Source organism: Tauraco erythrolophus, chromosome 2, assembly GCF_009769465.1.
Source record: "Tauraco erythrolophus isolate bTauEry1 chromosome 2, bTauEry1.pri, whole genome shotgun sequence".
NCBI lineage: Eukaryota > Metazoa > Chordata > Aves > Musophagiformes > Musophagidae > Tauraco > Tauraco erythrolophus.
In genome coordinates, this window is record NC_141466.1 from 127,604,484 (window position 1) to 127,618,544 (window position 14,061).

The 14,061-nt window shown below is 39.5% G+C and overlaps 1 protein-coding gene across 1 annotated transcript in view; it reads right to left on the bottom strand.

Moving 5' to 3' along the window:
• PLCB1 (phospholipase C beta 1) overlaps nt 1–14,061 on the bottom strand; it is a 398,236-nt gene that overhangs the window by 128,592 nt on the left and 255,583 nt on the right. Inside the window, exons 8-9 of the mRNA XM_086631124.1 lie at nt 13,527–13,627; nt 11,988–12,154 (exon numbers count right to left, since the gene is read on the bottom strand). Coding sequence (XP_086487250.1) covers nt 11,988–12,154; nt 13,527–13,627 — 268 coding nt within the window. The remainder of the gene's footprint in view (nt 1–11,987; nt 12,155–13,526; nt 13,628–14,061) is intronic.

Consider the following 14,061-nt stretch of genomic DNA (forward strand, 5'->3'; position numbering starts at 1 on the left):
AGGCAATCCTATGGATTTAATGGACACAAGTTACACCTAACTTAACTATTGACAACATCAAGGATCTTAACGGGACCACTGACACCGCACGGAGTCTCATGACTCTAGTTTTTGACTAATTAGTATTGGAAAAGTGTCTGTATGCAGAAGATTACATAGAAAAGTGTTATGAATAATTATGTATGTCACAATACGTGCCAAAACGAGAAAGATCAAACGCGTAAAGCTGAGGTTGCAATAACATAATAGACAACCAGCGTTTTAAGTGTAAATGATAAGGATGAGGAAGAAGAGGGACAGTGGCCAAAGGCAGAAACAGGTAATGAGATCAGAGTAAGCAACAGAAAACTTGGGTGAGTGTCTGAAAAAGCCTGGCAGTACTACAACTAATTGTGCTAGGAAACGGTCTTGCAGTGGATTTATTGGTTGTCTCATTGCTTAAACCCTTTAAAATCAAACCAGGAGGATATCCTGTTGTGTTCAAATCTCATTTCAGATTTCTAAACTTAAAGGAAAACATAACGGATCCAATTCTGCCTTCAGTTGTACTTGCTCGACTACTTTCTGTAATTAGACAGTTACCTGGCCACAAACCAAAACAAGCTTTGGCAACATGATCTTGAAAACGAAATAGGAAACTTACTCAATGAGAAAGGAATAGAGCAAGACTCATTGCTCTGCCCTTGAATGGGTATATTGTAAGAGGGCACAGGGAAATCTGAATATAAACAAACAGAGAATGGTAACTCCTATACAATATCAAAAATAAATGCCTACTAAATGACAAGCAGTCAGAGAGGGAAAACATGGGAAGATAAACATGTTGTGCTTAAGCAGCGTACATAAAAGAGCTTGCTCAGTATCAGTTAATCCATGCGGAAATACCACATGCCCAAGGACACCGAGATCCAGAATATTTTGCAGAGTAAGGATCATCAACCAAGTAAAGCAAGATTCAGTATGTTTGAATCAGAAATGCTTGTCATTCTAATGAAGCTATCATATCCATTTTATCATCTGTACAAGTGCACAGAGAAAACTAACATTGAATACATTTTTTTTTTTAAAAGAAAATGTTTTCAAATGGAAAACCATTTTTCTGAATGGGTTTCAGAAGAGGTACTGCAGCTCAAGCCACTTAGCTCACTTTAGGGAGGAAATATCTCCTATATTGGAGATATTTGGCAAGCCATGCCAAACAGCAAACCGATAAAGAGCATTTTCAAGCAGAATAGAAAACTTTGAGATCATTCCAAGAACATTGCCATCTCAAAAGGGAGAGGGAAATGGGGTGTTACCTGAGAAGAAATAAAAGTTTCCAAACCTCACTTGTGTCTGTTGGCATGAGCCATCCATTTTAACGAGATTTTAAAGTCACTGTGCAATGTTCAGCATGCTATTTACTTGTTTTATTAGAAGTAACCGTTTTTTTCAGCCCTGTTCAACACTCAGAAAAGAAGGGCTCTAACACACAGAGGCTACAGCCTATGAAATGTATTTATTTTTCTCTAGCAGTGCTAGAAAACAATAAATCACACACATAGGCAGGGATGATTGTACACTTCAACAATCTTCAAAATTTAAACACTCAACTTCCTCAAAATTTAAATGTTGGAAACATTTATTTTAATGGATATTGATCATCTGAATCTCTACAGAAGCTTTAAAAACCTCTGCTGTAACAAAGCATGGCCACAGTTCAGAGATGCTGGTAAGGAGAGGTGTTGTGTTAAGGAGCACAATTCTTGGAACCTGTTCTACTCTAAACCAATGTTTTATTAATTGCAAATAGTACACATATATATAGCATATGCCTACCATAGCTAGCAAACACACGAGTGTCCAGCATCTTCAATCAAGCACGTCCATGTTACAGTTCACATTTAAGCAGATTCCTATATGTAGTATCGAGCAGTTTCTTACTGGTTACCACCCTCTGTTTTCAGTCACAGATAGCTCTTCCTTTAAATCAAAGCAGTTTCTAAAACAGGAGCAGATATGTACACAGACATATCTGAATATTAGTAAATTTTAAGGAGTAGAGGAAAATCCCACTCTGGTGTAGATAAGCAAGCAATCTCTCCTAAGTCTCAAGACTGAAGCAGGGTGATCAGCATCATCTCCAAATTGGACTATGAAGAAATGCCACCTCTGAGGTTAGCTAGAGAACCACACGGGACCGCAGCTTATTCCTTGGCAGGCATTTATTTTTCTGCTTTTTTCTTCTTCATTCCCTGTCCAAATCCAATTCTGCTTAAAAGCGCTGGCCTCATTTGTGCACTCTTTACATTAGCAAGCCTCAGCTACTGTCTTCCAGGCTCTCATCCAAGAGTGGGGCCTTGGCTATCAAACCCCACAATGAATCTACATCTTGATCATTTCAGCTGATGTTGCAAGATAATGCAGAGCAACACAGCGAAGTAAAAGACGTTCTTGCAGTATCAAGGAAAACTGTCCTCAAGACCCACTTTCCCACCATAACTACTGACTACATATAAACATTCTTGCTGCTCAGGACTTCAGTTGAGGTCTCAGGAGGTGCTAAGGGCCCTATAACCTGGGCAGGTCTTATTCATTACATCAGGACAAATTAAGCAAAGGCAACAGCAGCGAGCTACACCCAAGTCTCCCAGCAGACATCCTAAGCTTGCTATTTCTGAATGCTTTGAGCCCAAACTGCAACCATCTACAATAATTACTGTGGACAGAACGTCTACAGTGTCGCAGGGTTTCACAGACACAAGTCCATTCTCCAGCTGCTCTTGACTTTTCAGCACAGATGTAGTAAGAAATGGTTTCTGACAGGATATTCCTTACAGGTTACAGAACGACAGATAGTTTAGATCCAATTAAATCTATAAAAACACTGCAAAACCACCTTCATACTAGTCCCTAGCTATCAGTGGAATGATCACTTTACAACACAGCAGATTTCTAAGACAGGTAGACAACTAGAGAAGTGGAAAGGTTTTAAATCAGACAGATAAAAATACCATTAATCCCAGAAATACTACAGTTATTTCTGACAGGCTTGAAAGAGGGCTACTACTGGAATTTGTCACTTTCTTCCAAAACCTCTGAAAAACACGCTCTGTAGTATGCCTCGGAGTGATCCTGGGAGATGTTATAACGTTAAATGTTGGCTTACTTCCAATTGCTAAGTTGCATTAAAAGACATCTGAAAATACACGTTTTTTTTCTCTTAAGTGATACTTCTGTAAGTGAGCTACTAATGCACTTCCCAAAAAGACTGTAGTGCAGTATAGTGGGAAAAGGCAAGAGTGGAGTGTGAGCATGCTATAGGTGGGAAAAAACCTAGGAAAAGCCTTCACCGCGGCTAATATTTTTACTTCCAGAAACTCCTTCGGTTGAAGAAGAGATTAATATTAAAAGAGAAGTGGGAAAGAATAATGGCACAGCTCTGCAAAGACAGTTCAAATAAACGAAAAGAAGGGACTTCAGTCTCTTTAAAGGAACTTCCTTTTCTTTTCTTTAAACTTGGTTCTGCAGCTGCAAGCATTGCATTCCACAATCCCTTTGATAAACAAATCGAGCTCTATCTTAAGAAAAATTGCTTTTTTTTGCCCTCTTTACTACCTCTGGTAGGCTGTGCCAGAACCATATTTGTAGAAAACTTCTCTTAATTTCCAGCCTAAATTTATTCAAGGCCACTCGATACCTCTGTGTTCTTCTGCCAACATTGTCCTTTAGCCTACCACTTCTTTCTGCCTCCCCAGCGTTTAACCCTGATGTATTTATAGGCAACAGTCATATTCCTGCTAAAGGATATTGTTAGAGTAGATTATTACATCTAACATTATAAGGGAAACTTCCTCATATGGGCCTTGTATTACAGCAGTGTATATAATCCAACTATGTTAACAGCCCTGTTATGACAGATACCATACGTACCAGAAGACTCAGAGATCATTGTGAGCTCCTCAAGGCAGAGATTGATTAACTGTCTATTTAGTCGAGTCGACCAGATGAGGCAAAAAACCAAAACGGCACATGAAAGGGGATGGCCAAATGTCAACGAGCTCACTTGTGGCAGAGCCAGGAAAACCATGCTCTTCTGCCACCAGTTCTAGATGTCACCCGGTACCAGATCACAGCAGCCTTCGCTCCCTTTGTCCTCATGGGCCCTCTGCAGCTGCAAAGCACTACATTTGTAGTGGTCATAATGAAGAGGCAAAACCCAAAATGTTTATTCAAAGTTTATCTGCATTTGTTTCCTTCAGCACTTGAGTCCATGCTGCTTTAAGTTTTCAGAAGTAAACTTTAGCTGATATTCATCTTCAAATAATAAATCCTGCTGCTAAAATTGAATACCTCCCCATGTTACATAAAAGAGGCAGTAAAACAGCAACAAGCACAAAGAAGCTGTTCTACTTTTAAAGTAAGTTTTCTATTTATGGGCTCTGATGGTCTGAGGCTGAGTCAAACACAACACAGGCAGGCAGCAGCAGAAAAACGTGTCTCCATAACCCCAGAAATGCAGTATGGATGTAGGACCCTCTTTACTTATCCCTGAGCAAAAACTCCAGCTGAAGGAAAGGATGCAGCCCTAGATATACTCCAAAACCTCTACTCATGTTTGCTGTGTGGTCCTGTCACCCCAGATTCTTTCATCCACTTTCAATGTTAGGACACAGGGTTTAAGCCCACCTGCAGGGTCTGAGCCTGGGGTCCATCAGGTGGTCTATCAAGTTTCCAGGATGTGGGACAAGAGTTACTGGTGTGGTCAGCTTCCATATCAGTTAGCACAGGCCTGGTCTGACCGCTGAACTTATGTCACAAACAGTTTATGCTCTGCAGATATAAATTCCACAATAAGTCTGTCCATTTTACATTGGCACAGTTTCACTGCTATCAGTGGAGCTATTCCTGGTACCAAATACCAGTCCCAAAATGCACTTCTGCAAAGCTCATGCTTCTTTCAAAGTATGTGTATTAGACACAGAAGATTAGGAAACTTGCCCTCCCTGGAACCCTAAGCATTGATGAATGCTATCATTAATTCTAGTGACAACAGCAAAAACTAACCCTATGCATAAGCATACGTTACGGACCTCAGATCCAAGCCAGGCCCAATATTTTTAAAATGCAACCACAGAATAAAAGGTAAAAACTTTTGATTTTTACTAAGCCAAACACTACTGTGTCTGTTGACTGTTGCAAAATCCGTTATTACCAGTCCACATCCCTGTTTCATTTTATGTTACCAAGTTGTTAAGTTAGAAAGATGAAGCATTTTACCTGTAAAGCAGATGCAAAAAACCCTCATAATTGAGGATTTTCCATTCTAAAAGATTTTTACAGATTTTAATCTTTTACTTGAGATGCAATCTTCCAAAGTACTGCAAGATCTGAAATGAATTTTACAACTTAACTAGTAACTAAAAACCAAGCAACTAAAAAGAAATCACAGTCATTATAGAAACATATTTTGCAAATTCCTTTTGACCAGTACAGTTTCCATTAACTTATTTATGGTGACACATTCATACTAACATTTGTTGCATATATATATACACATATATATTTTTAAAAATAATTTTAAAAAGGTTTTCTACCTAACTTAGCACTTGTTTGCTGACAGCATGGGATAGGCTACGACTTTTGTGTGGCTTATAAATTTTAAAAAGTAATAAATTGTGACTAGGATTTATTGTTCTGTCATCATCTGAGAATAAGAAACAACACAGAGCTCTTCTCTTGTACAACTGGAATGCTGGAAAAGACTGAAAAACCCAAAGTTAATGGGTTTTTTGGTAAGTATTCTTAATTTCAATCATTGTGTAACACTTCCTACAAACGTTTCAGTGCCAGAAAACTCCACCATTTCACTGCATGATATATAAATCAGAATTTATGCTTTAAATACTATAAAGTATGTCATAAAAGTGTAGCCACGGTTACATGGTACTTGTTTTTACCATTAAAATCTGTTGCCTAGGAAATGACCCCCTTCTGCCATTGAAAAGACTCCAACGTGTAATTATTCTTAAGCAGTTACTAAAAGGTGAATTTAATGTGGTGGGATGAAAATGTTTAAAATGTATTAATGTTTAAGGGAGGAAAAATACATCTGTGTGGAAGTAAATAATACTTGGTGTTAAGGCTGCCATGAGAAAACCACATGTAGTAAATGCTGTATAAAATTAACTATATCTTAATCTAATGTTAATTGCTTGATTAATTTTATTACCTAAGAAAACCTCAGCAGAACAGCTACCAATAAATGTGCACTAGCAAAAAATTAATACTAGAATTCAAAGACAGTCATGGAACCAGCTGCCCTACAATCTTTCTAAATACATGTCTAACTAAAACTGACATACAGTATTTCCAAACAGGTACAGTTGAGAAAATCTGGAGAAGGAAACGCTGTGAAATATAAGAGGAAAGCTCTTTCTTCTGTGCAGATATAAAGGTTTGGCCCTTTAAAACTAAGTAGGCAGTAATATTAATTAAACAGATGCATACTTAAGAGAAAATCTTTATGCTATTACTTATCTCAAAGATGCCTTCTAGTAAGTACAATTTGGTATATAGATCCATTGACCAGGAAAATCTCCAAAGCACTTCCAGACTCTATTTTTAAAGCTTATACTACAGTCAAGACAATCTCTCTCAATAAAAACCACTCTAAAAATAGGCTAATAATAACCGAACCCTTGTCTTGTTCCCACCAACGAGGATGGTGGGAAGCATATATTTTATTGCTATAGCATCATTCCAGCTTTTCCACGTCTCCTTTCCATAGCAGGCCTTGGTTTCGTATTCTTCATTGCTAGTCTGATACATGGGTATAGCTCTTCTTGCATGCTTAGAGTCTTTAAGAGACACAGGATGCCCCTAGAGCCAAGACATTACTCTGGTTTTCAAAACATTTACTGGTTTCAGAAGGAAAGGTTTCAACTGAGACAATGGGATTTGAGCTGTCAAAGCTCCGGGGTCCTCTTGAACTTAGAAACACTTAGAATGAACTGCATCATTAAGTCAGGAAGAACCAGCATGTTTTTTCAGAATTTGCATGAAATTTATATGGTAAATTTCACATAATTCTAGAAACTAGGACAATCATTCCCAGGAGCCCGGGCACTGCAAGCAGAGATGCTTGAAACTCAGCGCCAATGTCTCATCTCCCACTCATGAGGTACCAAGATCCTGAACAACCTACTTTTATAGAAGCCTTCTTAGAAATAAAAGCATATAGGGAAATTCCCAATCAACCACTTGGCAACTGATTTAGTAATACACATCCCATCATCAACCTGGTACTTGAAAGGGAATACATTTTAGCAGTTACGCCGGCCACTCAACACAAATGCTTTACAGCCTGAAAACACCAAACTACAAGATGCTCCTTAATCGGGCCTAAGAACCCTCCAGCATGGTTTAGCTGACAGCGAGAGACTGCTCAGCAGTACTAGGAATTTCCTTCTGCTTCCACCTGATAAGGAAACGTGCTATACATAGTGCATTAATCTCCTCCACTGTATGACACAAAGCATTAATCACAACAGCTTGCTTCAACCACAATGAAATACTACTCCAGGTGCTTAACCTATGTAGATGTCAAGCCTATGTACCTGCTAATGTTGCAAAAGCTCAATCACATCCCAGCAATACAATATATACAAATATGTTAGCAATGAGCAGGAACAAGGGCAGCCTTTTTACTCAAAACTCTGCAACCTCAGGCCCTTATCCAGTAAGCACATTGGCACTTGATTTTACCTGAAGAGCCATGTTGTAAAAATTTAAAATATTATGTACAATTCTTGCTTGCTGTGTTCAAAATACTGTAATTTAGCAGCAACAGGTACAGAAAAAGCGCTATAATGGCAATCAGAGGAATGGAGAATTATGAGATGTCAAAAGCATTTGACTAGTGCTGTGAAAGTTGAGACACGGTACAACCATTCTTTAGAAATTCATTTAATTAGCTATGGGAGAAGAATAATTAAGAGAGAATATTGTTGTACAGTGGATGTGCACAGATGAGGAGTACAGTTAGATGGGAAATTAGAAGAAGATACAATCATCAGATGAGTGAGTGAAGGTCCAGAACTTCACTGGGTAGTGGGACCAAGGAGTCAGCTGCTGTACAAAGGCACACAGTTTCTATTTTATGACTTTTGATTTAAGTTTTCAAGGAAAAATCCCTAATTCTATTGAAAAGAACTTTTCAATGCATAAAATTTGATTTGCTAAGAAATTTCACTTCAACAACGTTGGGAAATAGGTTATCATGGGAATTGAACTTCACTAGAGAATTAATACGATGTTCAAGGAAACGGAGCATAAGAGATTTTTATATAACCATCCTCTCTTCCCACACGGCTCAAAGTTAAGCGTCCGCTTAAGTGATTTACTGCATCGAGGCCAGGACATTCAGCATGTTGCAAACATGAAATGTTACTCCCACAGCATAAATGCTTTCACTCCTTGTGAACTGCAAATATTCAGTTTAAGTTTGCATCTTGACGTGTGCTACTGCACGCAGGAAAAAAAACAAGATAGATTATTATATATTTTGTCTAACTTTGTGAAAGATGATTAGAAATGTAGGCCTTCTGGCCTTATAGAATACCTGAAAAATGAGGACATTTGCCACTAACTTTGTCTCAGGCTTTTGTAAAAGTAATTTTCTCTGGCAGTTTAAACGAGGACTACGCAGGCTTTACATTTCGAATGAAAGAGAAAAGCTTGGCTCATTTCATGAGGATGCTGAACATGAATCCCTTTATTTCAGTGGGACACCTGAAAATCAGAGAGATTGTTTAATATGGAAATGCTACAGAAACAAATATGAAAGTGGACACTGTTTGTCCCTCACCCCTCTGCAATCTGGTGTTGTAATAATTGAACGATATAATGAATGGAGCGAGTCGGAACGGCAGCTGAGGGAATCAAAACAACATCCCGGTGTGCAGGCATGTGCATGCAAACACACACCCACTGAGCAGCTGCAAATATCCCAACTCTACAACAACCTGAGGAAAGAGATTTAACTGGCACGAAGGCTGGCAATTGATATCACTTAATTCTTGCAAACAAGTCTTTGAAGTCTCTCCCACCACAAAGTACTTCGAATCACCCATTACTCACACGAAGCAGTTAATCACAAGTTTTAAATTTCTCTATGGTATTTTCTTCTGTTCTGGGCCTGTAGCTGTGATTTAGTTCAAAGGAGTAACTTCTCATTGCCAACAAAGAACAAATACATATACCTTTTTGTCAGATCTTCTGGCTTGCTTCTTGAACCAAAACTCTGCAAAACTGCTCCAAAAGTCCAATTATTTAATTGCATTGCTCTGGTACAACTGTGATGAAGTCATCCTTAGGCCACCTGTAACTCTGCTTCCCATCGTGTTTATCACGTAATTCAGATCGCTGCCCCTGCCTCCTGTGCCTTGTTACACTACTCCTTCTCTTCCCTATGCTGCTCTTCTGTTTTTTGGTGTACCTCATTGATCTTGAGGACCCGTTCAACTGGTCACTTTGAAATGCAGGAGCATAGAGGAGCATGTGGACAACGACCCTAAGCCCATCTCTCTTCATGGAGCTGTTGGGCCCCAATTTCTTTGAGAACTATGTCGGATGAAGGCTTCTGCTACATTCTTGCCTGTTTTTAGCTGGCCTGGGTGCCCTAAAGTTTCTACCTGCTCTTACTATTTTAACTGACAGCACTGGGGCTATTAAAAACATCCTACTTCCATCACTACACTCTCCAATGATTTTGGCCCTGGCAAATAAAGGGACATAAGCAATGCCACCGCAAGAAATGTAGCTGAATATCTGAGAGGTGGAGGTAGGAAGTCAAGGCCAACAAGTTCATGGGTATGTAACAGTGGATTACATCTAACTGTGGCTTGAACATTCATAGGTCTACTGAAAATAATGTCTCTGCTCAGTGGCCCAAGTGTAGTTTCAGTGGCAGGGAGAGTGTCACTGAAACGTGTAATTTTGGTCTGCCATCCCTGCAATTCAGCCTATGAACAGTCTTTTCCACCAGCAGAAAGCCTGAGTGACAATCGCTTTTACAAAACACCATATCAAAAGGTTAAACCATTATTTTGAATATGTGCTGTTATATTTTGGTGACATTTTACAGACACGCAGCATTTGTTTGCAATTATTCTATGAGTGTGGGATTGAGAGCACACCTACACTTCATTTAATATACCGTGAATTGTGTTCCCAAATCGGAGCAGATGAACGGAAAATATTTTGTCCTCATGTCAGTCCTGATTAGCCAATTCCTGTAATTTTAAGGCAGTAAGCTTGGGATTTGCACTGGGACCCCATTAGCAGAATGGGTCAGTTACCTCAGCTCTGCCACCAGACAGGGTGCTATGTAAGAGGGAGTGTCTGCAGCATGGAGGTGACATGTCAGAGTTTGCTGGACATCAGTGCACAAGTTTGAAGAGAAAAAAAAAGAAAAAAAAGAATTAACTCTCTATGACCTGCCTTTTCCTTCTTAAAGTCAGCATTTTCTGTGAGAACTGATTCTGCAAGAGCAGTATAAATCATACTCAGAAAGAGAGGCACCTACAGAAGAGAAAGTACCTGCAGCAAATGTGTGCATCAGCGCAAATTAAAGCTGGAGATGTCCCACAAATCCTAACCAGAGAGACAGCAAATACCATCACAACATCCTTTCTTCTCGGGTTTGCTTCATGCTTCCTCCTTATTGCTAGTTGGAACGTGATTTCATTTTGACTTTGCTGTTCTGCTAGCACAGTTCCTTCTAATATATCTTTTGTTTGGTTTATATGAAGTGCCAATATTTGGGTAACAAGAATGATCTTTTAGGTACCAGGCTTTCCTGTAGCTGATGTGAAATAAAGTAAGCATGGAGCAATATTCTAATATTTGCATGGGTGAGCGGGGAGGTCACAACATGTTTTCATCTACTCACGCCAGTATTCACGCTGACGTCAAAATACAGTTTGCATAAGCATGACAAAGAAGGAGGATTTAACCCTCCATCAAAAACTCTGGAAGCATTAAATTTGATTGGGCTAGAAAAACAAGAAGCCCTATGAGAAAAATGACAAGTGTTTTGCCTTGCCACAACGTTGATCATGGCATCGAGAGCCACAGGTTTCCTTCAGGAAGACATCTAGGTCAGAAGGCTTCCAGGGAGAGGGGCAGGAGTGCCTCCTTCAGTTAACCTCTTGACTTTTGGGAAAGATGTCTTTGTGTTTCCTATGGATTCGAAATCTCTGGACCAAAACAGTATTTTCATATTAGATCTGTTTTTCAGGATATTCCCATGCCCCTAAAATTTCTAAGGCTTAAACACATTAAAAGCTGGGGTAATCATTAGGATATGTGGATTGGAATAAAACAGGATGCAGACACAAACTCAATGCTATTTTAAGACTTGTGCTGGTAGCAAAAATCTGCAGAGATTTGAGCAGGAGCTCTCTCACTGGTTTTGGCGAAATGCCCAGTTAAGCCCTGACAACACTTGAGATTTTCAAAGGGGAATTTTCTGTGATTATAGCACGAAACACGCTCAGTTACTCGCACATCTTACTTAGTGTACCACTTCATCAGAAAGCAGAGGGCTGGACTTATTACTATTATTAAATGATAGAACTACCATCTTCTTCGTTTCATTGTCACTGATTTTTTCTTTAAATTTCACATTTCAGATGCCAGTAAACAGTTGTGACAGTAAGATTTCTGCTGAAGTTTGCATACCAGAGCAACTGTTCTAAACTATCTATTACACACACTGAAAAGTAAATACTGAAACCAGCCCCATCCTTGCTAAATCGATCCCAACCAAACACATTTGAAAACGCACCGCACGATGTCTCACAGGCTTGCATGATCCAAAAGCAGACAGCTGGAAACACACCTTGATTCTGAATCAAATGTTGCGTTAGCATGCGCTGCAGGATAATTGAGTAATTGTTTCAAATCAGAAACCGAACACAGCGAGAATATAAAAAACCACTGACCTTTCTTTGCTAGATTACTGTTTGGTTCATACTTCTCAATCAGCAGTTGAACTTGTTCTTGTTTTAACGGTGGATAAAGGATTTCATTTAATCGTGGATCACGTTGCTTCAAATTTATGAATTCCATCATCTGATCAACAGTAAGGTACGGTTTGCTCTTGGCACCACTAGAGAAAAATTAAAGCGACGGCAAAGCCATTAAAACACATTTCCTTGAAATCTTGTTCAATGTTTTGTAACTTCCCAGGGAAACCAAAACAAAATTCAAACTATGGTGCAACAAAAACTTTCTCCCACTGTGTCTCCAGGCTAATTTACTTTGCCAGCATGTAACGACAAACACTCTTCATAAAGCATTCAGCATTATTAACATCAATGGGAAGAGTTAGAGCAAGGCTAAAAGCTTTTCATTCCTCTGAATTCCTGGAACTAAGTAATTTTAAAAAGTAAGAGAAAACGAAGTGGAATTCAATCCTGAGCTTGCCACAAACACTCTGCTGGCACTCCTGACCCAACTATTTGGATTTACTGCTGAATAACAGCAGTCCTGACTTCATTATTCCAGTATTTCCTTGAGTTTTTTTATAAACCTGCTAAAAAATGCTAGGCACTCTGCAAAGCAAGTAAAAAGATGCCTATTTAGAGAGTTAGTAAAAAGAGCAGAGTTTGAGTACAATTTGTACCCAGATGGAGATCCAGGAAGCCTCCAAGCCAGGTGACGTGCTTAGGGTTGTCTACAGCACTTGGGACTGGCCTACTTCTACTCTGCAAGAGAGCAACGGAAAGTCTACCCCCAGGTTCAATGGGATCAAACTAGGGCAAGGCTGTGTTCCTCTGAAACCTCAACCTGAGATGAGATACGCACAAAAGAAGTATGGAAGCACACAGCACATCCATGTTGCAAAGATACATTCACTAATTGCTTTGGTGGTGTTGGGATGTAGTTTGGAAATTACTTTGCTTCCATATTGCTTCATGTTCTGACTCCATTGATCAGGCTCTGCTGAAACTGGGAAGTACAACGAATTGCTGCAAGGGGTAGAAGCAACACGAGTTACGTAGCTTGTAACTGAATGTATGAAATCAGTTGTAGCTGGCTGCTAATTTAATTTCACAGTGTGAATTCGTGATCTACAAATCCTAAAAGTTACTACAGTTTTTGTAACTCCTAATTAAGCTATTGGGGGTGATTATACATATTCTCACGCCTATTGCATGCTGTTATTGCTTATTACTCTTCCTTTACTTTCATGAAAGCCTAAACTATCTTAATCCATACAGGAAAAAAAAGAGCCAGCAGTTCTGCTCCTCTAGGAAAAATTACTTTAAAACTCCAGCCATTAGAAACAGAGACAAAAGCTTCAGAGTGAATGAACCCTTCATCCGAGGTTAAATAACAGCCCTGCTTGACACTGAAACCTGTTCGTGGCAATCGCTGCATGGTGCTGTAGTCTAAATAACCTACTTTGCCATCCCCAGCCCAGAAAATCAGTGAAGGGGGAAAAAACCCAGAATAAATAAATGAGTGCCTTTTCTTACAACTCAGAAAAGATGTGGTCGATCTCAGGCCGAGGGCAGAGGTTGTTTAAGAACACCCTGTACACGTCTGGCGTGAAGTCGTCTTGAGGGATTGAATCATTCTGCAAAATGGGAAAAAAATAGTGAAAGAACGATACGGCACTTTTATATGCTCTTTGTAAGCAGATCACTCGCTACTGTACTTCTATTGATTTGCCTCTTGCAACCTAGAGAAGCCTGGATTTTGCAGAATAATAAATTCCTCTGAATAACAGAGCAGTTTAAAGAGTACATCTTTAAAAAAAACCACAGGAATACACTCATCATCTTAGTTCCCATAAGGCTCTTTCTCTGAGCGCCTGTGAAGAAGGAAGGATGGACACCTCTCCATCTAACCACGTTATCTATAGCATAAATAGGTACAGCAAGCCTGAAGAAGCCCTCTGAAGCTCAATCCCAGTGGGGCAGCTGGCCAGTGGTGCTGAGCCCGTGTGCTCCAGCGAGTAAAATGGCAGCGTGACACAGGACAAGCACATCATTCATCTTTCCAAAGCTT